The sequence below is a fragment of the Dacryopinax primogenitus genome (genome assembly GCF_000292625.1).
Source record: "Dacryopinax primogenitus strain DJM-731 SS1 chromosome Unknown DACRYscaffold_3, whole genome shotgun sequence".
Classification (NCBI taxonomy): Eukaryota; Fungi; Basidiomycota; class Dacrymycetes; order Dacrymycetales; family Dacrymycetaceae; genus Dacryopinax; species Dacryopinax primogenitus.
This window is the reverse complement of record NW_024467200.1, coordinates 292,279-316,718: the sequence shown is the minus strand read 5'-3', so window position 1 is coordinate 316,718 and position 24,440 is coordinate 292,279. Positions and strand designations below refer to the sequence as shown.

The following is a 24,440-nucleotide window of genomic DNA, read 5'->3' as shown; positions in this document are numbered from 1 at the left end:
ATCGAAGTAGTTGAAGTAGTAGAAGTAGGAGGAGGAGGAGAAGTAACAAGTCGAGGATGAACAACAGGCGTACAGACGGTCATATGCGCCTCTCCCTCCGTTGTCCCGGTCAGACGCCCGCACCCGAGTGGCCGACGTCAGCGGTCTCTAGTGCGGGAAAGGCGGAATGGGAGGCTGCGCTATTTTGTGGGGAAGAGCACGTGAATATAGCACGTGATTACGGTTCATTCCTGAGTGATCGACAGCGTGAGTGATGACATTACGCATGGTATACAACTGTGCCATGCCGATATGTACAAACTGTACACACACAGTACCACATCTATACACGCTCTATCCTTCAAAGTATAACCTCAGGCTAGAACAATGTGTGCGTCCTCATCCTCCTCCTCACCACCTCTCTTCCTCCCCCCTCTAACTAACCCATTCTGCAGCCAAACTGTCACTCCTTCGCAGACCCTTACGTAGAACACGACCCCCTCATCGTACTGCTCGACCTCATCCTGCTCAAGCGAGGAGTATACCGGCATTTGCTCTTCAACCACGGGGCACTCCCTAGGCGGCTAGACAGGGAGGGCAGGGAGGTAGAGGTGCAGAAGGGGGAGGAACTCGTGTGTCCTGCTTTTACTCTTTCTGCATATGGATCATTCATGGAGGGCAGACGGAGGGAGCGATACTCTGGAGCCTAGGGCTCTGCCTAACACTGGTAGACGCGTTCATACGCCATTCCTCGCCCCAAGGATGGACCGAAGACCGCAGGCCATACACATTGGCAGGCTACGAATGGACGACCTCGGGAGCGTTCTCTCTGGGCCGGACGTTCCTCGCCTGTCTACTTGGTGCGCCTTTTTTTGCTTTTGGGGGATGGAGCTCATAGGGGTTGGGGAACAGAAACGATCACTTTCCACTTGCTTGTTATCCTCGGTAGCTGGGGGGTACTCTTCCTCCGTCGTACGCCTTCAAACCCCGGTACGGAACCGACGTATGTCCCCCCTTCCTCTATCCTAGCCCCTGTCCAGGTCTAACAGCATAGCGCCAGCTGCACGCGTATATCACTATCGTTGCTCTATTCCTCACTTACGAAACTCTTTCTCTTACTCCTTCTTTCCATCTGGTCCATCTCCACTTCCACTTCCACTTCCACCCCCCCCAACTCAAACTCCAACTCCTCGCCCTCATCCTTCCTACCCCACTTCCCCTTCCCCTTCTCATGGCCAGAAACCTCCCGCACTCAGCTGATCCGCCACCTCCTCGGAGGCTTCTCAGCCGGCTTCGGCCTAAGGGTCGTCTTGCCCTCCAGTGCGGGGCTGACGACGGGGGTCGTGTTGCTGGCTTGGGCAGGAGAGGGGTGGGTGAGGGGGTTGGGCTTGGGGGAGTGGGTGAGCTAAAGGGGAGGTGGGCGCTGGACGTTGGACGTTGTATGTTGGATGTTGGAGTTGGATAGATGTGGGCAACTAGATGCCTGGAATTGGAGTTATAGTGGTAGATATACTGTAACAAGGAAGATGTACGATCAGTTCTCAGTTCAGTCAGTCAAAGCCCATGATGACATACAGAACCTCTCCCGTTGCCCCCCGTCAGCAAGCGCGTACAGTTTTCCAGAATCCACACCAGTTGTCAGGGCGTCATCCTGTTACCCGCATATGCCCCAGACTCGGTCAGACTAGTACGCGGATAGGTCATACGGGGTTGGATTGGCCTGGCTTGGGTGGGTAATATTCGTATCATACATTCTATACTCTCCACGCCTATGTTACACACAGCAGCGCGGCTCCACCAACATCGACCGTCGACCGTCGACCATCAACGTGCCGCTAACCCGCTCGCCCTGGCTAGCACAAGCATAGGAAGGCAGGCACCAGCGAAGCTGTTTTTTTTCTAGTACGATAACACAGAGGAAGATGAAAAAAAGCGGGGGTAAGGGGGTACGTTTTTTGCGTGGTATGTACCTGAGCGGTAGATTGGACACAACGAATACGAATGGGAGTGAGAGGAACAAGCGGACGAGGATGAGGTGGAGGATGAGGAGATGGAGACGGAGATGGAGAAGGTGTGCGAAGATTGTTTAACGACCAAGGATGATGGGATGCCTACATAAGCCAAATGCAAGAGAATACAGAGTTGATAACCGTTAACCGAGCCAGCTGTGCTCGGCACCAGACACGCGCGCACGCACGCTCAAGAAGCTGGACGCTGGAGACTGGACGTTAGAGGCCGTTCCACCGCGTGAGGAGCTTGCTCGATTCGGGCGGGATGTTCATCCGTATGAAGGGTGAGGAGAGTGCGTCCCGCACTCGTATACGTTGCTTGGGATCGAATGCCAGCAGTTCCTTGACCAACTCGCAGAACCGCTTGTTCGCATCGTCCTTGTTCGGGTCGATGATGTGCTACACCAGAGTCAGGTATGTGGGGAAGGATAGAGAGGAGACGAACCTCTAGCGGCTTCATTTTGGAAATGTCTCGCTTGGACGCTTTCGATGCACGCGTCTTTGGCCAGTCCAGTAAACCAGTGGACTTGAAGAATTCTGGCTTGTTTTTCCTACCCATCATGTAAGCGTCTATACTCATCAGTCGAGAGTTCTCCTCACCTGCCGACATTCTTGAAAGCAGTAGGCATGAGGCCCATGACAACCTCCATCATGGCTAGGTGTTCTACGTTGTCGTGCGTCTGGAAGAGTGCTGTCCCTGTGTAGAACTCGACCAAGATGCAGCCGATCGAGTACGCGTCGCATGGGTAGGACCAGCCCATGCCCAGGATGATCTCCGGCGCACGGTAGTGCCTTGTACATACTACGGAGCTGTGATACTCGGTCTCGAAGGTTGCACTGCCAAAGTCGATTAGGCGGATCCGAGTGTCCAACAGGATCTTCTGGTGTTGTGCGGGTTGCCGCTGCGTGCCAAGTCAGCAAATGAACCATGAGATACGAGGCTGTCGCTCACTCTTGATGATCCTGGTATGGAAATCTGCTTGTATGTGTCGTTAACAAGCAGGATGTTCTCCGGCTTCAAATCTGTGTGCACTAACCCTTGTGAGTGCAGGACTGTCGCGAGTTAGTAAGAGCCATCATGCTGAGCATATTGCACTCACAAGCTACGCTATCCAGCAATTGACGGGCAAAAGCCCATATATGATCCCTCGGGAACGCCTGGAACTCGTTCTCTTTCAAGAAGTCGTATACGCACATCCCGAGCAGCTCGGAGACGATACAGACGTGATTCCTAAAATCGAACACCTGCTCTGCATGGATACATTGGCTGATGCACTGGTCAGCAGCATATATGATGAAGGAGGCGATTATATGCTCACTGGATGTTTTGCGGGTCCGCCAACTTTAGCCGCTCCAGAACGCGCACCTCGATCTTGCTCGCATCGCGGTACTTTTGAACAGCCCGAATGATCTTAACGGCCACCTTGCGCTCTCGTCGTGGTGAGTGCAGGTCCTGAGCTTCGACAACCTTGCCAAATGTGCCTTGACCAAGCAAACGCACAATTTTATCTAAGAGAATGTGTAAGCCGCATCAAGGAACATTCGGGAAGATAGCGTACATCGATGATCGTTCCCAATACAATCCCCAGGAAGGATAATGTAGTGACCTTCCTTATCGTCGCAAGACGCCGGTACGGCAGGCTGAAAACTTGTCAGCATATGAAAACATAGCGATGCGAACGCACTCACATCTTTCCGCTCCTTCCAAGGATCGTCTTCTTGCCCTTTGCCCTTCTTGCTCACAATTGCCTCACCAGCAGCGCCTACTCGTCGTCGTTTAGCAGGCTGAAGCACGGGTTCCTCTCTTTCGACCTTGAGGCACCCGTTAGACGACTCGGCTTGCGTTCGTGTAGTCCGTACTGCACGACGAGGGAGTGTCTTGACCTCGCGTGGCTCAGATGCATGCTCGTTGGAGTAGTATGGATCCAAATATTCATTCGTGCCGCTAAGTCCAAGGCCATCTGGCGCAGGTGAGGGCGTGTCACCCAAGACAATGACTTCTCGTCGCTTGCCACTGTTATCAACTTGCTCTTCTGTTGTCCAGCTGAATTGCTGGTGCTGGAGTACCCGTTTTCGCTTCCTAGCAACAGCGCCTGAGCTGTTGCCGTTCGTGTAGACCGTCGTTGCCGCGGTCACGGGGGCCATGCCGTCGTATGAATTTGGGTATGGAGGGGGAACGGCGAATCCTGGATACTGGGTTTGGGGAACGGGTTCGACAGGGGAGGGATTCAGGATGTTTTGCAGTGATGCGCGGGAGGTATGTGACAGAGCGGACGAAGATGTGTTGATGGGTGTGAGTGCCGACGTCTGCCCGTACAGACGCTGCGACGTGTGACTCGGCGAATCGTAGTTGCTGACAGCGGAGAGCGGGTGTGCTGTCGACGCTGGTTGGTAATGATGCTCGTTGTACGGACGGGAGTACGTAGGTGTGCTATCAAGCTGATCCCGATAGTCGTCCCCGCGACTCCTTATGCTAGACCGGTCCCCGTCACGGTCGTAGTTCGAATATGCACTGCCCGAGCTGGAGGCTGGATGATACACACTCCCCGACGTCGTTCCGTATTGGTGGGAGGCAGCGTATTGCTGGTGCTGGAGAGGGTGGTCAGAGACCTGCGGCGCGCTAATGGAGCTTCCCGTGGTTGCAACCGGGGTGGGTATGAACTGTAACTGGGGTTGAATGTAGTACGGTGTTCCGTACGGGTCTGTGTAGGCGTTAGAGTAGGGTTGGCCTATGTTACGATAGCGGGGTGATTGTGGTTGGTGGGTGGGATAGGGGGCGGGAAGATGGATGGGGAGTACTGGCTGGCGAACTTGAACATGCATCGACGAGGAGGACGACGAGTTGCAGTGTCAAGGACGATGAGGTGGGGGATGAATGCGGACCGAGGTGGACGTTGTCGAGAGAGAAGTGACAAGGTGATGGGGTTGAAATGAGGAAGGAGGAGAAAGGGAGGAGGAGAGGGTGAAGAAAGAGAACGGAGGAGGGATTGGGCTATGCGGGTGTAGGGGGAGACCTGCCCTAGCCTGGTCCCGGTTCGCCTGTGGGCTGCGTATACTTCCCACCCTTTACAAGACCACCCCGCCCATCAAATGACGGGTTATGTGTATCATGTGGCTAATATCGACCTGTCTTTTACCCGTGTTTGCTGTTTTTTTTTCTACTGTAGATGTATATGACGATGTGCTAGTAAGCTAGAGGGGATAATGATCTGCGCTGTGATTTGATTGATAAAAAGAGGACAGCGAGTTTGGTCCGCGTGTATGGGTCTAGTCTAGCGAACTGAGCGGTCACCACGCGCACCGGACTGATGATGGTGTTCACCGAGAGTAAGTAACTGGTTGTAGATGAAAAAAAGGGGGGAGAAGGAAGGGGGGGAGGAGAGACGAGTCTGAAGTGGTCGCCAGCGACAGGCCAATGACGGCAAATAGCCCCCTTCAGACTCTTCCCATTTCTCTTCCTTCCTGCGCACGGACCATCCATACACCCGATGATCCTGTCAATCAATCCCTTTACGTGTTAGCCCCATTGCCCCCCCTTCCTCCTCCAATCACCTTCCGCTCCTCGGCCTCCATTTCCCTCTATAACACCCCCCTCTTTCCACATCACCTCAAGTAAATACGTACAACCACTGAAATAACGTATTAGCACGGCATCCCCATTCAGCTTGAATGCCTCTCGTCCCTGGTCTCCTCAAAACCCTTAGCTCTAGCCAATCCCGTGCCCTACCGTCTTCGTTTCTGTCAGCAAGCCCCACGCCTGCTCCGTGTTCGGGTCCTTTTTCTCTGTTCGGCTCATCTGTCAGTCTCATCCATGCCCCTGCATCACGTGATGCCCTGTCTAGTCCTTCCCTTCACGATGGAGGTAACCTGTGCGCCAGGCCTTGTGGGAACCACGCCGTCCCGACCGGATACGACGTACACCCGTCCATACACGTATCCCTAAACGCCCGCGTGAGAGGACGATTCGTCATCAGGCGCTTGCTAAGACTGCGTGAGTCCGTAGCGACTCGCTGGGCTTGCGTGCCGTGGGTATCCCGTGGTTGCCGGTCGGTCAATCCTGGACCCTCCCGATGGCCTCGACGGTATGAGTTTATCGGCTTATGAAGCAAGAAGCCACTGTGCCCACATAGGCATGACAATATACAATACACAGCACTGGAATAACATCATTAGCCCCTTGACAGATATACAAATCCTATTGCATATTGTCACAAACTCGCGTTTCACCACCGCAGTTACTTCAGTCACCTCGTATCACCTTGAATCTTACAGAATTTCGAAACCGGGTATCAGATACCGATATTAATCGGGTCCAAGCGATTGTCCATTCACCGATGGTACAAGTCGCAGGTTGTTTCTAAGCCGCGCGCTGAGGTTTGCTGATAAGGGAGGATTTGTACTTGCAGATTCTAGATGTTGGTGCTAGGTTTCTTACCCTACAGATCACTGCGGTGCCTTGTTATCCCGAACTGCCCGGGAATGAACGATGCGCCTGCCCCTGCCAACGCATTCAACTCCACGGCCGCTTGCAGTCGGGGACAGAAGATTAGATTCGCTGGCACGCCCGGGCTAGGCGACTTCCCAATGGCCCTGTTATTCCTCGGGCAACAATCTATGTCCGTTACATGCTGCTGGAGTTTGCTGGAGGTCCGTGCGCCGGGCGAAAGGTTCTATAGGCCGGGGGAACATCAAAGAGAGCAGGGGAATCAGGGATGAATCGATCTGCCGCAGATCTGATGAGAGCTACCAGCGAGGCAAGGGGCAGGCGCGATCGTGACATCGTCGATTCAGATTATCGAAGATCAATGATATTGACCTTTAGGGTGGCAGAACAACGTCGTACTCACTTTGGCAATGTTTTCGCGGTTGAGGGGAACTGATAACAATGGGCCCAGGGTTGGTCGGACGTACGCCAGAAGAGGGACGAACGATGGGGGTAGACAAGGCCACGGGCCAGATACCATCCAATTCTGGATTGAAATCCGTCCCCAGCCAGCGTCTGGCTTTGTTCGCTGGAGGCCGGTACGATTGTCGCCGCTTGACAAAGTGATGTCCATTGTTGTCTGCACAGCGCAAGGCCATCTCTAGGCCCGTTGCCAGCACACCCAGGTCCAGGAGTAGCAAGAAGCTGCTCTTTCAGCACCGCAGCGGGGTATGATCGCGCAAGGAGCGGAAAAGAAGCTGTGGCGTCCGGGGTCGGTTTTTCTTCTTCCTCGGTTCTGATGGATGTTGCCAAGACTCAGGAGCATGCATCAGTCAACAAAGTGCACGTTTCCGCCTTGCCGGATGTAACGGAGGGTTTGGAAAGCGGCGATTGAGAGAAGCGAGCCGTAAAGACAGCCGATAACAACCGTCCGCTACGACATACGCCCGAGCTGGAAGGATCAACATTCGGGCCGGAGTTGGTCAAGATCAAGATTGTCTGATATCTGATGTGCCGAGTATAACAATTAGCATCGCCTGAGATGGTTGATGAGAGGATGAATTGCAGCTTGAAGTCCACCCCGAGGTCATAGTGACGCGTGTCTGCGTTCATTTTGTGAATAAAGCACATTATAAATACCAAGAGTCTTGGTTAGTGCTGTCCTTTTGGAACTCCGCAAACCCGGACGGGCGGGATCTGTCACGTCGGACAAGCCAAGTCGGTGATTACATCGCAAAACATACACTTGATCATCATCAGAAAACGTTTACCAGAGCGCAGAAAAACAAAGCTAGACAGGGCACAGCACATCAGTGTTGATGAATGAGTAAATGAAAGAGAGTACTGTTGCGGATGTCTGGGGTACAAAACAGAGAGGGCGAAATGGGACGGTGCCAAGAGCTTTTCAGAAGCGTAGTTGGCACCCAAGCCGATCGACCCCTCTGGGCACGCGCACAGGAAACCTCTTGCCACACACACCAGCTGCGGTCATTCTAGCCAATATCACCCCACTCGTTTCCCCGCCCCTAAGGGCCTCTCACGCTCTCTTTCATTCCACCAGCTATAACTGCAACTGCTCGGCATCGACAACAGCTGACTGCTAAGCCTCCAATGAGCGGCAGCACCAAGAACAACGTAGAGGCTAACCCCGCTGGGCAGGTCTGGGCTTGTGAGTGCGGTCGCGCTCTCTTGGCTTACTGGGATGACTTATCCCGGTTACCGCAAACAGCACCACAGGACGAGACTGGCCCGTTTCCTGATGGGACCGAACCACTCCCTGACTCCCCGACCACAATAGCTCGCCGCCACTCGTACCCCTCCAGAAAGGAGTCCAAAGACATTGAAAGGAATGTGAATATGAAAGGAGTGCCAATCCAGGCGATCGAATCGAGGGTGCCGCGGAGGGGCAAGACGACTCTAGAAGTCGTGAGGGAGCACACATCTATGTTGCTCAAGCCGCAGAATCCGCCGCCTCCGGATCACCCCAAGCCGACTTGGGCAGGAAGCTTGAAAGCCGTTGTAACTGCCAGTTGTACGTCTTCCCAAAACGTAGCAGTCTTCCCTTCCTGAAGCTGGAACAGGGCTCAACGTTTTGCTCGTTTGTATCCCCGTCGGCTGGGCTCTCCATTTCACAAGTGTCACTCCCATTATCGTTTTCATATGTGAGTTGATATTCCTGTGCATCGAATCCCGAGTTCCTATTGACCCTCCATGCAGTCACGTTCCTTTCTATCATTCCACTTGCGAAACTGCTAGCCTTCGCAACGGAGGAGATTTCGCTTCGGGTTGGGTACGTTTGCCCTGTTCAAACCATCAGTTTGTTCTGAAGATGCAATTAGACAAACTCTAGGAGGATTATTAAACGCTACTCTTGGCAATGCTGTCGAACTAATTGTTGCGATCATCGCGCTGGCACAATGCAAGCTCACGATCGTACAGTCATCGCTGGTGGGCTCTATTCTTAGCAACCTGCTCCTGGTTCTCGGCATGTGCTGTAAGTAGTGCCAAATCGCTGCAGCATATAGCTACTAAAGTATCTTCAGTTTTCGCAGGTGGGACTAAATATTCCGAACAAGGATTCTTGGTTGCGCCAGCGCAGCTGAACTCATCCTTGCTCGTTTTGAGTGTGATTGCTGTTCTTCTGCCCGCTGCGTTCAACATGGCGATCACCGCGAGCAACAACGCGGACAACAATACCAGCAATGATGTCAGTCCCCAAAAGGAAGGACATGATATTCTTCAGATGAGTCATGGAGTGAGCACAATAGTTGCCTTTTTAATATTGCTTCTGACACAACTGATAGGTAGCTGTCATCCTTCTCATAATCTACGCCTGCAACCTGATCTTCCAACTCTGGTCACATGCGAATGTCCTGAATGAGGCTGCCTCCAAGTCCACCGCATATCCAGAAAATATCAATCTGAAATATCAATACAAGAAGATGGGCAAGAGGCTGCAGAAGATTGGCCGGCAGCGCAGCAAGGATGACGAGGAGGTTCAGAGCGAGCCGGGAGCAGCAACTGCCTCAACTACGAGCCATGAGCAGCAGTCGGGTGCGCGACAGCGTGTACCAGTAGAGTCTGCTGAGAAGACACCTGGGGCAGTGGAAAGGGCTGAGGCTCATGAAGAAACTTCGGAAGCAGGAGAAGAACCCGAGTATCCTACGATGAACTTCGCCACTTGTGTCATCCTCCTGATCGTTGTTACTGTGGTTTGTGGCTGTCTTTCCTTCCTTCCGATCTCGCTCATAGTTGTTTAGCTCGTTGGCGTCACGGCCGAGTTCCTCGTGGATTCCATCGACGGTGTGACAGCTACTGGACACATCAGCGAAGAATGGGTCGGCTTGATCCTCCTCCCGATTGTCGGCAACGCAGCAGAACATGTCACGGCAGTGACAGTATCGGTGAAGAACAAGCTCGATCTCTCTATGGGTGTCGCAGTCGGATCTAGCATCCAGATTGCTCTTTTCGTTATCCCGTTCATCGTGGTCCTCGCATGGATTATGGGTAAGCCACTGACTATGTTGTTTGATCCTTTCGAGAGTGTGGTACGTACTGCGTTGGAGCTCATTCATATGAGATTGCTCATCCATAGTGCAGGTGTTGTTCCTCGCTGTGTTAACAGTTAACTACGTCGTTGCCGATGGTCGGAGTAACTGGCTGGAGGGGATGATTCTCATGAGTCCGTTCTAGTTATGTTTGCAAGGAACTTGCCTAACCTTGGCTCAGATCTATACGCAATTGTAGCCGTCGCTTTCTGGTTCTACGTCAGCCCTTTTCTTGTCTCCACTTTGACCTTCAAATTGATTCTTCTCCCACAGCCTGGCTTTAACCCGTCATCTACGCTGGGCCTCACGTGCTAGTAAAGAGCCAGTCATACTTGATCTCTACAGAAGCGGCGGCGGAGGGTATTATCTGGTGCATATACACAGGGAACTTCCGCAGATAACTGTACGCATACACCTAGCACGTCGCGGGACGCGTTGGGCAGTGGTTGGGTGTTGAAGTCGGCACTTCGTATTAGTCGATTTCAGTGGGCTCTGGGAGCTTGTCATGCGCATTTCCCCTTCTCTATTGTACGATTACCTAGTCGGAGAGATACCCTACAGTCATTCAGCATACATCTAGCATTCCTCGATTGTTGTTTGATACAAAAGGCGGCGCGTTTGCTCCCGTGTCCCCACGCCTTCTTTCCGTTCCACCACCATCTTCGGACAAACAGAAGGCCTCTGTTGTTCATCACTGCCACTGACTGACTGTCTATTCTAACCTATAAAGCCAATTTCTATATCATCGCTCAACTGCGATGGATGACATCCTTGAGATTGACAACGAAGATCTGTCATGGGAAAAGACGCGTCGTCACGCTCCTGTGCCTTGGAATCCGAACAATTCAAGTGCACTGAACGGAGGTGGTCGGCCTCTTCAGCCCCCTGTTCGTCCTGCTCACTCTGGAACACACTCCAATGTACCTCCTGCCCCCAAACCTCCTCCTCCACGCGTTCCACCTGGAAAAGGATTGGGTGATTATGCCCGTGGACGTGAGCAGAGGGTGGCGGAGACGCCTCGTCCAAATCCTCCTGTGAGTAATCATGCGATGTATGCGCGACCCTCTCCTGGTTCCCCCACTCATCGGGCGCAGGTCGTGCATACATCTGAGTTCGAGGGCTCTGGTGCAATTCCTGACTTTCCTGGCTCTGGGTACTCATTTACCACCACGTATACGGAGGGCATGGACCGGTTCCCTGCTGCATCCCAGTTCCTTCTTTCTGGCATCAATCGTTCCGGCGATGTGTCTTATGCTCGACCGCCTCCTCAGCCTTTTCAGTCGAATCCTGCTACTTCTGGTCGTGAGAATCATCCAAAAGCTGATGGACCTTATGACGATAGGCGGAACGGACGCAACTCAAGAGAAGCTGACTATGAAGAAGAACCAGACCATTCACGGCATTCGAACATTGATGAACACACCAATAATGATACCTCTGAGAGAAATTCCCATACGAGAGACTATTCGGATCCCAGGTACTTGAGAGATGGCTCCCTTGTGCAGACGCGTCGTAACTCAGGCGACAGCACGAGAGAGCCCCACGTTACCCAGCACGCTTCTAGCGCCCATCAACAGCCAGCGGGTCGTCGCTCTGATGTTCGATCTGATCCTGTTCGTTCACACAATGACAATATGCCCTCTCATACCACTACAAGGTCTTCTGCGACTGCTTATCCTGATTCTCCCATTCAGACATCTGGCCCCGTCCCGTTTGCTCTGCCGCGTGCAGACCAGTCAAGGGCTAATCCTGTTCCCTCTGATCTGCCCCTCTCTCCACGGGCCCGCTCGCCTTCCTTCACTTCGGACATAAGCTTCGAGGATAACCCACGAGATCTGACAGAAATCATGCCTGCCAAAGATCCCTTGTCGTATCTGATTCCCGCTCTGCGCGCTGCTAAGCGTCGCGAGAAGGAACTGCGTTCTGTGGTAAGTAAATCAGTTTGTTGCAACACGTGATAAGACTAACAGGGACAAGAATACGCGCCTCGCCAAGCTTCAACTGGAGCGCGACGACCTTGAGAAGAAACTGGAGAAGGCAACTCAAGACCTGGCGGACACGAAACTGAAGGCTAATGAAAAGATGAAGCGAGGAAGTCAACTGTGAGTGTACTCGTAGGAATCACGACATGGGTGACTAAAGCCATCCACAGGTTCAATGACATGAAAAAGGACCTGGACAACTACAAAACGATCAGTAACTTGGTGGAGTCTGACTTTAGGAAGACGCACAGCATTATGCCCGAACTCCAGGATTTGCGAAGACAGATAAAGGACAGCCTTGACGGTGCGCAAAGCTTCCCTCTCCCCCTGAGCTTGACTTCCTCTAATATGTACCACAGTCATATCTCCTTATATTGAGACGGGAGAGAATTCTCTGACTGAACAGAAACTGAAGACGAAAATACTCCTTGCTGAACTCAAGAACGCAAAAGAAATGGTTGACCACGATTACATGGAAGGTACGCTCTCAGATTTCTACACGCCTTGTTGTTAAAATATCTCAGCTAAATCGACGATCGGTTTACTTCGTGATGAGATGGCGCATGACAAGTGCATGCTCGCGTCTATGGAAGAGTCTTTTCAGAACTTGATCCGCCTCCAGGGAGAAGACAATGGGGCAGTCCAGGAAGTAAAAGCTCTTCGTGGTATGATCACTTACTGCATCATTATAGCGCTATGCTCACGCTTGTCACCAGAAAAAATTATAGAACACGATTTGGAAGTGCGGAAGAAGCAGGAACAAAAAATTATAGACACGCTGTTGAAGGGAGCCGAACTCGAGTTAACCAACAAAAACCTGGAAGAAGAGTAGGTTCAACACCTCCTCCAAGGACGGATTATCATACTAAGCTCTTTGGTTACAGGATCGAAACACTCCGTGCACTGCAGAAGATAGCCGAGGACGATCTCAAACTTGTCATTACGAGGCAGGAAACCAAGCTACTCGAACAGCAGCAGCAGTAAGACCACGAATTATTCACGCTTCATGTCTCATTAACCCGCCCCTTCATAGACTGCTTCGCAACGAATTTCAGATCAAAGAGGGCCAAAGAGAGCTCGAGCAATCGGCTGAGCGCTGGAAGGAAGAGTTCAAAGTCATTCGCGCCAGTGAAAGGAGGGAACGTCAAGGCAAAAATGACGCAATCCTAGACAAGGAAAGGAGAGTATTGCAACTCGAGTCCGAGATAAGAAGCTACGAAGAGACGTCTCAACAAGTGAAACTTCAGTTGAGTGAGCAGTCAATCACCCGAAACACAAGTAACATTTGTTTGTATAGATACACGAGATTGCAAGATGAGATCGCGGTAAGTCGACATTCACCTGCTCTTGCCCTCGTCTGATGTCCATCTGTACAGTCACTCACGGAACGTCGTAAGACCTCTGAGGCTGCAAAGCAAAAGGCCGAGGAGTTGTTGCAGGCGATGAGTGTATGTAAAGTGGTAGACTTTAGCGTGTCTGACCATACTGTTCGTTCAGGATCAATTCGATCTCCGTGATGCTGGTGCGATTGCAGACGAGGACCTCTCAAACCGCAGGGCAATGGAACTCCAGTTGGTGGTCCAGGACCTTACCCACAAGCTGGTTTGTCGATTTTGACCTGACTTGAGCTACAGCTAAGCCGATTTCAGGATGTGGCCCATAATAAGCTTGATGAATTGCAGAAACAGCTCGACAAGCAAAGGTCTGAAGAGGCGATAAAGCTCGCTGAAGTGGAAAACGAACTCAGCCACCGTCGAGAAGAACTGCAGCAACAGAAGACTGAGTACCAGACAAACTATGCAGAGCGAATGGATGCTTGTGAAAAACAACGAGACGAGCTTCTTAGACGATCAACTACCATGCGTGAGAGATATTGGACCAAGGACCTAGTAAGCTAGATCGCCACGGTGGGTTTGGCATTGCTCATACCCGAAGACATCGGCAGAGATGGAGTTTGTTGAAGTCATCAAAGACGATATCGAGAAAGCCCATGAACTTGAGGGGACACGGACTAGGAACGCAATAAAAAAGGTCAGCAAGATCAGATCGGGACACCGCTGTACTTGAACACCTTTCTTTGGCAGCTCCAGAGCGAGAACGAGAAACACATTGTTAAGATTGCGGACCTTGAACGATCGCTCAAGATCGAAATGGCCAAGGCGCGTGAATCCCTGCCATTGACTCGTGCCGGCTGATCTGGAAAAACAGACTTTAGCTCCATCTCAATCCTCTAGGGCTCCTTCGCAGCATTTGCCAGCCGTTGCACTCGAACCGTTGAAAGTAAAGTTGCCGGACCCACCGTTACCTCAACTCGGAGCCGTTACCAGGACTGCAGCACAAAACCATAGGCGGTCACCGTCGAGCCTGAGCAGCATTGAAGAATCTTCTGACCATGGCCCTCCTGTGAAGAGTGTGAACCCTGTGACTGTTCAACCAGTGCGTAAAAAAAGGCCCAGGGCAGAAGAGCCGGGGCAGGACCGGCCGACCAAAGCAGCCAAGCCACCTGTGAGCACCCTGCCACGGTATGCAAATAATTGGGGCTGACCTACTGGTTCTCCCTAGGCCAGCAGCAACACTACACAATATGGCTCTGCGAAGGTACCGTTCCGGCTATAGCTGCGATGAAACCTTTCCGCAGCAGAGCTGACTGATTATTTGTCAGAATCGCAAACGCCGTTGAAGATCGAAGCAAGCAATGGAGTTCGTCGCGGTGGTCTGTGAGGATGAGGAAACGGATGAATGATGTGCGATGATGGATAACGAGGTCGAATAGATGTGACGTGAACGTGTACAGCACGGGCCAAGAGTGGGAATGTTATGCCGATCGGTACAATTCGGAGTGTGCGGAAATATTGCTTGCCGAAGATAAATTGCTTTGAATCGGAGGGAGGCGTTTGCTTCATAAGGGCAAAGTGAATGTGCGGAAATGGTAAGGTAAATTCCGAGGTCAAGAGGTGTACGGAGGCCGTGTGGATAGACGACGAGCTCGAAATAAATAAAAGGACGCGTCGCCGTCGTTGTCGGTGGTGAACAGCGCCTAATCATCTTTCCCTCCATTTAGAGCCTGTCATCAAAGAAGCATTATTGGCCCCTACCATTGGGCTTCTATCACCCGTGCCAGCGAGCACACGCTCGTCAACTACACTTCCGTGCGCTATCTGTGTTAGGAGCATTCCCAAAGTCTCTCCTGATCGTCTATCATGCAGAACGCACACGACTCTCCCATTCCTCCGTCACCCGACACACCCCTGAGCGACACAAAGACGTGGCACAGGCGGCCGGTTTACGAGCCTCCACCTGCGCAAGACCACGACGAGGATAAGGCGCACCACGACGACATCAGTATGTCCGTGCATAGGGTAAAGGACGCGGATGAGGAGGAGCGTAATCACGAGAGGGCGCCTTTCCTTGAAAACGAGGAAAGAGGGATAGAGAGGGACGATGCTGTGGACGACGAGTTCTCCCCACCGCGGGATACGACGCCGGCATGGAAGAGGCCATCGATTCACTGGTGCGTTCTCCAACGCCGCACATGCTTCTGCTAACTTATCCATATATAGGCTGGCACCCTTCGCGCTGTTCGCTGCTATATGTGTGCGTCGCACAGATCCCATCGTCGGGCTTCTCTCACTCTTGTCCAGCGAGGGATGACACTAGCACCCCGCGTCGAAGTGTACACCGCGTTGACCTGCTTAGCACTCAAGCCGGACGCCGTATTCCCCAACGCCAGCGTATCAGACTCAAACTCGTTATCTGCTCGTAGCCTCGACTGGTCGTTTGACGTCTTCCCACCTCTGTACATCCGTGCTATCGAGCCATTTGCCGATTATGGCTTGTATGACCCGGTCAGTACTACAGCAGATGCTGAGGTTGAAGTGCCCCAGGAGACCGACCCCTCGCAGTTGCCCGAGCCGACTAAAGAATGCTCCAAATCCCCTTCTGTTCAGTCATCAGCCGCTCGCCTCCAGACCGCAATATCGATCACCATGGGTCTCCTCTCTGCACTCACAACACCTTACTGGGGCACCCTGGCCGACACGTATGGCCGCACGCGGATCCTCACCTTCTGCGCCCTCGGCCTGCTTACAACAGACCTTGTCTTCCTCCTTGTCTGCCGCTTTCGATTCTCTGTCTCCCGGTGGATCCTCGTTCTCGGTCCGACTGTCGAGGGCCTCATGGGCGGATGGACAGCAATGCAGGCCGCGATCAACGCCTATGCAAGCGATACGATTGACCCTCACAACCGAGCCAAGATCTTCTCCCGCTTCTTCGGTTTGATATACATTGGTGTCGCATTGGGCCCGACGATCTCCGGGTTCCTGGTGAAGATGACGAACAACCTGATCAGCGTGTTTTACCTCAGCGCTAGTAGTTGGTTGCTCCTCGCGCTCCTGTGCGCCGTAGCACTGCCAGAGAGCCTATCGATAGAGACGAGGGACAAGAAGCGGGTAGAGAGGGAGCATAAGAGGCTTGCCAGGACAGGCAGATGGTGGGACTTTGCTGCTCCGCTGGCGATATTCGTTCCGAAGAAGAGGGTGGGCCGGTTCCGCAGGGACTGGAACTTGCTTGCTGTTGGCACGGCGGCGTTTACGATGCTGCTGGTTTATGTGAGTCGGGCGAGTGTTTCTGGGAAATGCGGCTGACGGATCGCAGGGGATCTATCATATGAAGTTCCAGTATGCTATCGTAAGTCCTTCTTTCCTCTATGGTATTCTACTCATTTCGAATCAGTTCACATACGCGTGGGGGTCAGAACAGGTTAGTTGAGCTCACAGGCGTGCCGATGACCATTACTGACCATCGCTCCAGCTCGGCTACTACCTGGCATACATCGGCTCTGCTCGTGCCGTCCACCTCCTGCTCCTGTTGCCCGCCGTCATCCGCCTCATAAGACACTACTATGGCACGCACTCCCTCTCCACCGACCACCGGCTAGCAACCTTTTCCGTAGCACTCGACGTCCTAGCCTACACGCTCACCTCCCTCTCCCCACCCTCGGCAATGTGGGCGTTCGTCCTCTTCACATCTATGTCGAGCTTTGCGGGCGGAGCGCTGCCCGCGATGCATGCCCTTGCCTTGGGGATACTGACAGCGCAGGAGAAAGAAGAGGCGGAAGCGGCAGGAAGTGGAGTTTCTGTAGAAGTGAATCATGCAGGAAGACTGTTTGGAGCATTTGGCCTCGTACAGGCGACGTCGCAGATCTTGCTCGGGGTGAGTACTTTGAAAGCTTGGAGGTGCACTTACTGACTGAGTGTCTAGCCGTTGATGTTTGGCGCACTGTACAGCATTAGCGTCTACAGCTTCCCCAAGGCGATATTTGTCGTTGCTGCTGGGCTTCTTGCCGTCGCATGCTTCTGTCTCACTACCGTGCGGCTGAGCAAAGAAGACAAGCACCGGGCAGAGGAGGGAGCGATAGAACGAGAACACGGTGGGGGTCCTTGATCTGACATTGAGTTTGGATTATTTATTAGATTTGTTTGTTGTGCTTTATCATTTTGCTATTACTTATAGTCATAGATCACACATTGGTTCTGTACAACTGCAAGAGATGTAGAGGGATTCTAGGGAATGAAGAGGATTTTGGGATATCGTCTCAGGAATGTGATGTAGGCTTGATAGAGCTTGAGAAGGACAAGACCTATTTCTTCATCTTATTCTCGTACCACCACCCCGCCCATCTATACAATCTTGCAAGCTTCGCTTCTCGCACTAGAGTCGAACTCGATCGACTCTCCTCAAGAACATACCATCCAGCTTCTGGATGGCCACGGCGACTTCGTGCGATTTCCTCGGAGTGCAAATACGCCATCTTCTTCGGCGCAGCTGATTCTGCCCACCCACCGCCCGCGGCTTCATCAGTGCATCCTCCCCCTCCCGCGGTAGAATCTCTAGGCTGCTATTGATTATGCCATGTGTCAAGGTTCTCGAGGTACGACCACGAGGGGGCATAAATACGCCAGCATGCCTCTTCTGTTGGATTATGCGAGGCAGCAACCTTCGAAGTGAAAGTCAAATCCCATCTCTGCCCCGCACTCAGTACATCATGGAAACAGAAGCACCCGCCGAGCCTACTGGTACCATCCTTGTCGTCCTCTCGGATGCGTCCTCGCCGTTGGAGAGGAAGGACGGCGATGTAGTGCACGAAGAGACAGCCACGTTCGTTGCAGAGCTTGCGAAGCCCCTCGAACAGCTACTTGACGCGGGCTATGAGGTTACTGTGCGTCATTCTCCCCCCCCCTCTTCAGGACGTGATCTGATGTGGGCGCGATTGATGATGTTGCGCAGTTCGCTTCACCTTCTGGGCGGAAACCCTCTCTCTCTCCACTCAGCAACTCCCTCCTCTCTCACCTTCTCGCATACTACGCCCGCAAGCCAACACTCTCCCAACTCCAGAAACAGCGCGCCGAGTCTGCGCTCGCTTCCCCCCGCTCATTCGCGAGCGTGACGGACGAAGAGGTCGACAACTTTGAGGGCGTGTTCGTACCGGGAGGGAAGACGCCCATGATGGAGCTGGGGGAGGATGCGGAGCTGGGGAGGCTGTTGTGGGGATTCCATAATTTGGGAAAGCCCACAGGTTCGTTGTATTTTGGTCCTTATAATATGATGGCTGATGAATGTATGCACTAGCTGCGCTCTACCATGGTGTTTACGCGTTGCTCTCCACACTCCATGCGTCCGAGTATTCGGGCTTCGCATACCCTGGATACCGCATAACTACCTTCTCCAACCCCGATGAGAAGTCCAACGCTCCCAACAGCGGACCCCTGATCTCCAATATGGAGGATGCGCTCAAAGCCGCCGGGGCGACGCTAGTGAGCGAGAAGGACCAGCGGGAAATGGGCGAGATCACACATGATCGGGAGCTTGTCACTGCTGGCAACTTTACGGGGGCGAAGACGCTCGCCGAGGAGTTTTTGGAAATGCTCACCGGGGGATACTGATCATGGCGATCCGTAGGGGCGAGATTGTGCGCTGAGCAAGTAAAGAAGATAATAGATCGATTTGAGCACTTCGATTGTCTGATCTACACCCGCTACTGTTGTTCTGATGGAAGAAAGTAGCCTCAAGCTAGCCTCAAGCGTGAGAAGGGAATCATAGGAATAACCGTGACCTTCATGCCAGCTGATTGGTGCCATGCACATATCCTTGATTGTGAGTATACGGCAGCCTCATGTTCCCATCGATTTGAACTAATGATATGTTATGCGTGGCGGTGCTTTGCGTAACTCCCGTATCAACAGTGACTGAATTCTCTGTCTTCCGGATCAATCAGGGTCTGTCGAAGACCACCACGAACATTGCGTGAGAAGTGAACAAAGAATGGCCCGGTGGCCTTTGGCGGCGTTAGGAACTCTGCCCCGTTCCCCTCTGCCGGGCGGCACCGTACCTGACAGCATTGGCCAGATGCTACTCCACAAGATCTTATTGTGCTGCCTGATGTCTACTCATACCCACTGCTTGACCTCTTTCCTCTTTCTGTGTCGCTCTTGGTGCCCTGCTGCTGGTAGTCTATGGCATGCCTGATACCCGTTCTTCGAGCGCTTCTCATTTTGACTGGACTGGTGTACCGCGCAAGCGCGGTAGGAGTGACGAACGCGACTTGTACACAGAACCTCTGGTACGTTTTTCACCTCCTAATCTGAAGAGAGACAGCGATAACTCAATGAATGCAGGACAGCGAATCTCGAGGGCCAGTCGCCCTGCCTTGTCTGGGCACAACTACAATCGTTGTGTCTAAATTCGACTGTGGGTATGTTCTGTCCGTTTTGACATTTTTCAAATCAAGGTTGAACACGGGTAGTATATGTCTTAATCAACGTACCGCCTGGAGAGTACGTCGTATCCCGTTTTTACCTCTCATCGTACTGACGAATTTCCACAGACAGTACGAGCCTGTGAGCCGCTCTTCTCCCCAATATACCATCATTTGGTGATCTTCAGGTGCCCCATACAGCCCTTCCTCACCGACCAAATAAATCCGTGCACATGCAACGTCGTTTCGTACAACCTCATGGCTGCATGCTCCTGGTGTCAAACCGGGATCACCCTAGACAGCGTACGTCCTCTTCTCCCTGCTCCTATGGCACGCGCTCATATCCTCTTAGTGGGTTCCAGAAGACAGTACGCCCCTTTCGTCCCCTTTCTCCCCTGACCCGCCTAAGTAATCTGCAGCATGGAAAAATGGATGTCAGGACTATGATGCCACTGGCCTCCCTTCCTCCGTCAGCCTAGGGGCCATCGAGATCCCCTCCTGGGCGTACGTGCCCGCGAACGGCACTTACTGGAACCCGACCATCGCAGAGGCGCTTGTCAGTGGATCAGCTTCTTCTTCCCAGCCAGGGTTAATCAGCTCCCCAACGAATACCCCGAGCGGAGGTACGACTACTTCAAGCACGGTGTCGCAAACGGGGACGAGCTCGACGTCTACGTCTTCAGGAACACCTGTGGGGGGGTTGGTTACCTCTTCGGGCGGATCACAATCCTCTGACACGCCATCACACACCACTAACACGTCAAATCTTACAGGCGCGGCACCATCAGGTGGCAATACGGCTTCTCCCAGCACCCAGCCTACTTCTCCTACCCCAGTTGGAGTAATAGTCGGTGGTGTCGTTGGTGGCGTGGCCATTCTTGCCCTCCTCGGGCTATTGTTGTTCTTCCTCCTCCGCCGGCGACGCTCCCAATCAGAACTGCGTACCACGCTCGACATATCCGAGATGGACCCGCCAGCACCCGTCCCGTTCATGATCGGTGGCGGTCCCATGCTAGGAGGACGACTGAGCACCCAGAATGCAGGTACGCCGTTCAAGATGGCCTCCGCACCACCGCCGAGAAACCCTAGGTTGGCGTACACACCCACACCCCTTATGCCGTGGGAAGGCACGCCTGTCTCCACCAACAGCGGGAACGGCTACGGCTCACGCGGGGAGCTGACTACCCCCGATGCGCTGGGGATTCTGCGTTCCTCTCCGCCTCAGCCACCAGACGAAGCCACCCCGGTCCCCTGGTCTTCACCTCTCATCTCCTCCCCCTCTTCTGGAAGCAGAGCAGGGAGCGCCACGGGGAGTGGGGCTACCAGTACCTCTCCACCGCGAAGCGAGTACCCACTTTTACCTTCTGAGGCCGGTGTTAACCCTAACCGATATTCGTACGACACATCTGGAGAGGTACTGCGCAGTCCTACGCTGCCGACGTATGAGCAGGCAAGGGCGGCAGAGAGGAGGGCGAGGATGGAGCGGAGACGGGCTGAGAGGGAAAGAGGGCAAGGGAAACGACCATGGCATGCTGGCCTTCCGAGCACATCATGACGAGGGTTGTTGGCGTGCTGTGTGGCACTGTGAAGAGATTTATATTGAGGAAGGGTGTTTGAGGTGATGTGCATCATGATCTGTTCATCTAATATTGCTTTTCTTAATACATTGGTAAGGACCAGAGCTGACCTGCTTCGAGTGAAAGTGAACGACGCTGACTTGAGCTACGCTGAAATGTACACTTCCGTGACTATCTTTCCCTGGTGCCTCTTGAAGCTTGCTACTTGTTCGGACGTCGGACGGCATTCTATCCCCCACAGCATAACCGCTGGTCGGGTTTTCGTGGAAAACATTCCGGCAAGATTTCGTTGTACCCATGTGCGCTAAACACCCTGTCACTTACAGGAAACAACACGACAGGGTAGAAACCGCGCAAATGCGTTCCGGGTATGGCACGTCTAAATCCAGCGTTCAGCGTCTGTCCAATACAGGGTAAGTCCGTTGTTGGACGGAAGACAGAGCATGGCCTTCGGAAATGCAATGCAGGATGCATTGATGCGTCCCTGATAATCATGATCCGCACGAGGTACCGACAGCCAATCAGAGACCGCCTTTACCTCCTGAAATTCCGGGCACTTCCCAGGGCAGGGCCAGTGTTGGACTTGAAAAGACGCCCAGACAGAGGACATCTCTTAGCGTTGCGACCATCTGTGTTGACCTTTCCTTTGTCGAGAGGTGCGATGCTGTCAGTCTTCGCGATCACCTTCATCCTTATCACGTGGTCACCACGTGTCGTTCAGGCTCAGGGAGGCACCTCCAATGCAACCTGCTACCCACCTTCATGGGAGCTCAATGATCAGGGGGAGAACCCATGCTTGGTCTGGGCGCAGCTCTTGACCTTGTGTCAAAGCGGTCCCGTTAACGTGCAACCACTGCCGAACAACAGGTGAGGTTCCTTCCGCTGAGAGACCCAATCGACACTGACCAGGTTGTATGCTCCCCTGTCGTAGTTATTACCTTGCTCCTGGCGATAACTGGCAGCCAAATGACTGCAACTGTAATATCGTGTCATACAACCTTATGGAAGCATGTTGTTGGTGCCAACCTCAAACCACCTCTTACACGGTGCGTCCACTTCTCTGACGGCTGCTTGGCACGTAAACCGGTCGTTATCCCCCTCGGTTGCCATATTTCTTCACAGAAGTGCATGCTGACGAGCTCTCGTTTTCCTACTCAGTGGCTCAATGAAACGACTTGGATTCGTGGTTGCCCAACCTACAATCCCACAGGTGTCACTGGGGTATCCCTTGCCGATGTTCATATCCCCGCCTGGACTTACGAACCCGGTAATGGGGAGTCGTGGGATCCCAGCCAGGCACAAGCGTACGAAGCCGCAATTTCGGTATCATCGACCGCTGCTCAGTCGACGTCGATAACAACCACATCAAGTAGTACTAGCAACGGTGGCAGCAGCACAACCACTTCCAGCGCTTCGTCTCCAGGGTCGTCCTCTGGAGGGCAGACCGGAGGATCTACCAGCAGCAGCAATACCGGGGCGATCGTGGGAGGTGTCGTCGGAGGTGTTGTGGGCTTGGCCCTGATCGTGTTGCTCGCAATCTTCATCTTCCGAAGGAACAATACTACAGGCCCTGGTTTTGCAGGCCCTGGAGATGCTGCATTAGGTATGACCGGCAAAGGCTCCGACCGTCCAATGTTGCAGCAAGCCACGTCATTCTCAACAGCATCACCAATGCCGTCGGGCGCAACCGCTGCACTATACCTTTTATATCAACCTGGAACAACGACCGGCATGGGCTACGACGGGTCGGCACCAGCCACGAGCTATTCGAGTTCTCCACCTCCGGGAGTTTTCCATGGTGGGCTACCAGCTGGTCAAAATTATGGCAGCCAGCTTGCCGTGGGTGGATACTCGGGCCTTCCGGAGGCAGGGGTTTGAAGAGAAAGGGGACGGTTGCTGGATGCTGTTGCGATTCTTTGCCACTTGGAAGGGTAGGAAGGATATTCCTCAGGAGAGCACCGCAGAGCATGTATCGTCTGTTACGCAACTCATGATGATAATTAGCGCGAGAGGGGTGACGGACTTACTTTCATGTTTGAAGTATAAATCTGTGCAAAGCGAGGACCTGACAGCAAAGTATCCGCTTGTTGCATGTCCAAGGGACAGGCCTAGAGTCCCGTTCCGGCAACTCTATTTCTTACTAACCAACAAAACAGTCGACGCAGAATATTTGGCATTCATCAGGCTAGCCATGTCCACGACATATCAAAGCTCAGATATAAATTTAGAAAGGTTGCAAGAAGAGAACGTTGATCCATGGAAGAGGCGGTGATAACGCGTCCAAGGGTCCTCCACGTTACCAAGCACTCTGTCTAAAAATAGACGAAGAAGTGCCTTCTTCCTACCATCACCTCTTCTTTCAGAGCTTTATCCCTTCTTATTTAAAAAATACAGACCCTCTCACGCCTTCATCACTGAGAAATTCGAGCATCGATAATACTGTACAGAATATGATGATCACATGCTGGTCAATCACAGCCCAGCCTTTTTGCCTCTCCAGACCCTGGCAAGCCCCCATGTTTCTGCAACATGCCAAGCCCACGCTAGGAACCTGACCCCTAGTACTGGGTAGCGCCCGGCGCCTTTTTTTGGGTTCGGAATATGGACGAGGCCTTGGGATGGGTTTCAGTTTTGGGCTAGGGACTCTGGGCAGGGGACGAGTCACCTGGCGAGGGGTGGCAGACAACATGCTTTCAACCTCCTACCCTTACGACCTTAATGCTCTATCATGATGTTTCCTCTAAGATCTACGTTGTCTCTCTGTGTTCTGACTTCTTTTGCCTGGTTGGAGACGTCGAGTGCGCAGGGGACGACGAACGCGACCTGTACCCGAAACTTCTGGTGCGTTTCCCACTATGTTCCGTGATATGCATACGATAAGATTAGGGAATATAACAATCAAGGCCAGTCTACGTGTCTCGTATGGGCACAGCTGCAGGCTGTATGCTTAAAACGTGAGTCTCCTGAGTCGTCCGCATACCGGTGCTGAGACAACCCAGAGATGATGGTTACCGCTCTCCCAAATACCGGGTACGTCACCCACATATTAGCACTCTGACTCCTAACACTACTACCATCAACAGATTCCAATACTACCCCGTAAGCTCTTCGCTCCCTTGGGATTTATCTAGCACTGACCGTCTGCAGCCCTCAATCACAGGTCAGACCG

The 24,440-nt window shown here is 52.9% G+C and overlaps 8 protein-coding genes across 8 annotated transcripts; 7 read left to right on the top strand and 1 right to left on the bottom strand.

The window, feature by feature from the left end:
• Positions 1 to 56: 56 nt before the first annotated feature.
• Positions 57 to 1,025, top strand: DACRYDRAFT_104528 (uncharacterized protein; the record flags this gene model as incomplete). The annotated part of the gene is made up of 4 exons (XM_040767944.1): positions 57 to 200; positions 435 to 611; positions 662 to 839; positions 892 to 1,025. The coding sequence occupies 4 exons, from the start codon at positions 57 to 59 to the stop codon at positions 1,023 to 1,025; spliced, it is 633 nt and encodes a 210-aa protein (XP_040631543.1).
• A 1,182-nt stretch (positions 1,026 to 2,207) lies between these two features.
• Positions 2,208 to 3,647, bottom strand: DACRYDRAFT_47929 (kinase-like protein; the record flags this gene model as incomplete). Its single annotated transcript, XM_040774792.1, has 7 exons — positions 2,208 to 2,387; positions 2,434 to 2,539; positions 2,589 to 2,890; positions 2,941 to 3,041; positions 3,089 to 3,255; positions 3,308 to 3,497; positions 3,548 to 3,647. 7 exons carry the CDS (start codon positions 3,645 to 3,647, stop codon positions 2,208 to 2,210), a joined length of 1,146 nt encoding a protein of 381 aa, XP_040631542.1.
• A 4,200-nt stretch (positions 3,648 to 7,847) lies between these two features.
• On the top strand, positions 7,848 to 10,540 carry DACRYDRAFT_20315 (calcium/proton exchanger). Its single transcript, XM_040771882.1, has 11 exons — positions 7,848 to 8,080; positions 8,141 to 8,443; positions 8,493 to 8,573; positions 8,629 to 8,701; positions 8,751 to 8,905; positions 8,955 to 9,166; positions 9,216 to 9,623; positions 9,672 to 9,959; positions 10,012 to 10,093; positions 10,141 to 10,178; positions 10,233 to 10,540. Exons 1-11 carry the CDS (start codon positions 8,023 to 8,025, stop codon positions 10,272 to 10,274), a joined length of 1,740 nt encoding a protein of 579 aa, XP_040631541.1. The 5' UTR covers positions 7,848 to 8,022; the 3' UTR covers positions 10,275 to 10,540.
• Positions 10,541 to 10,717: 177 nt separating this feature from the next.
• DACRYDRAFT_13856 (uncharacterized protein) lies at positions 10,718 to 14,136 on the top strand (the record flags this gene model as incomplete). The annotated part of the gene is made up of 13 exons (XM_040771004.1): positions 10,718 to 11,887; positions 11,922 to 12,061; positions 12,112 to 12,245; positions 12,301 to 12,420; positions 12,466 to 12,606; positions 12,658 to 12,769; positions 12,826 to 12,921; positions 12,975 to 13,266; positions 13,318 to 13,389; positions 13,439 to 13,543; positions 13,591 to 13,830; positions 13,877 to 13,972; positions 14,026 to 14,136. 13 exons carry the CDS (start codon positions 10,718 to 10,720, stop codon positions 14,134 to 14,136), a joined length of 2,829 nt encoding a protein of 942 aa, XP_040631540.1.
• Positions 14,137 to 16,269: 2,133 nt separating this feature from the next.
• Positions 16,270 to 17,383, top strand: DACRYDRAFT_47146 (uncharacterized protein; the record flags this gene model as incomplete). Its single annotated transcript, XM_040774744.1, has 5 exons — positions 16,270 to 16,548; positions 16,595 to 16,627; positions 16,673 to 16,699; positions 16,751 to 17,152; positions 17,201 to 17,383. The coding sequence occupies 5 exons, from the start codon at positions 16,270 to 16,272 to the stop codon at positions 17,381 to 17,383; spliced, it is 924 nt and encodes a 307-aa protein (XP_040631539.1).
• Positions 17,384 to 17,759: 376 nt separating this feature from the next.
• Positions 17,760 to 18,947, top strand: DACRYDRAFT_20314 (ThiJ/PfpI family protein). The gene is made up of 3 exons (XM_040771881.1): positions 17,760 to 18,158; positions 18,227 to 18,515; positions 18,569 to 18,947. Exons 1-3 carry the CDS (start codon positions 17,985 to 17,987, stop codon positions 18,880 to 18,882), a joined length of 777 nt encoding a protein of 258 aa, XP_040631538.1. The 5' UTR covers positions 17,760 to 17,984; the 3' UTR covers positions 18,883 to 18,947.
• Positions 18,948 to 19,176: 229 nt separating this feature from the next.
• On the top strand, positions 19,177 to 21,249 carry DACRYDRAFT_114014 (uncharacterized protein; the record flags this gene model as incomplete). The annotated part of the gene is made up of 7 exons (XM_040769743.1): positions 19,177 to 19,559; positions 19,615 to 19,691; positions 19,743 to 19,773; positions 19,824 to 19,836; positions 19,896 to 19,997; positions 20,047 to 20,062; positions 20,114 to 21,249. Exons 1-7 carry the CDS (start codon positions 19,453 to 19,455, stop codon positions 21,247 to 21,249), a joined length of 1,482 nt encoding a protein of 493 aa, XP_040631537.1. The 5' UTR covers positions 19,177 to 19,452.
• A 655-nt stretch (positions 21,250 to 21,904) lies between these two features.
• DACRYDRAFT_93125 (uncharacterized protein) lies at positions 21,905 to 23,192 on the top strand. The gene is made up of 3 exons (XM_040777127.1): positions 21,905 to 22,138; positions 22,203 to 22,317; positions 22,430 to 23,192. The coding sequence occupies exons 1-3, from the start codon at positions 21,933 to 21,935 to the stop codon at positions 23,147 to 23,149; spliced, it is 1,041 nt and encodes a 346-aa protein (XP_040631536.1). The 5' UTR covers positions 21,905 to 21,932; the 3' UTR covers positions 23,150 to 23,192.
• Positions 23,193 to 24,440: the final 1,248 nt, after the last annotated feature.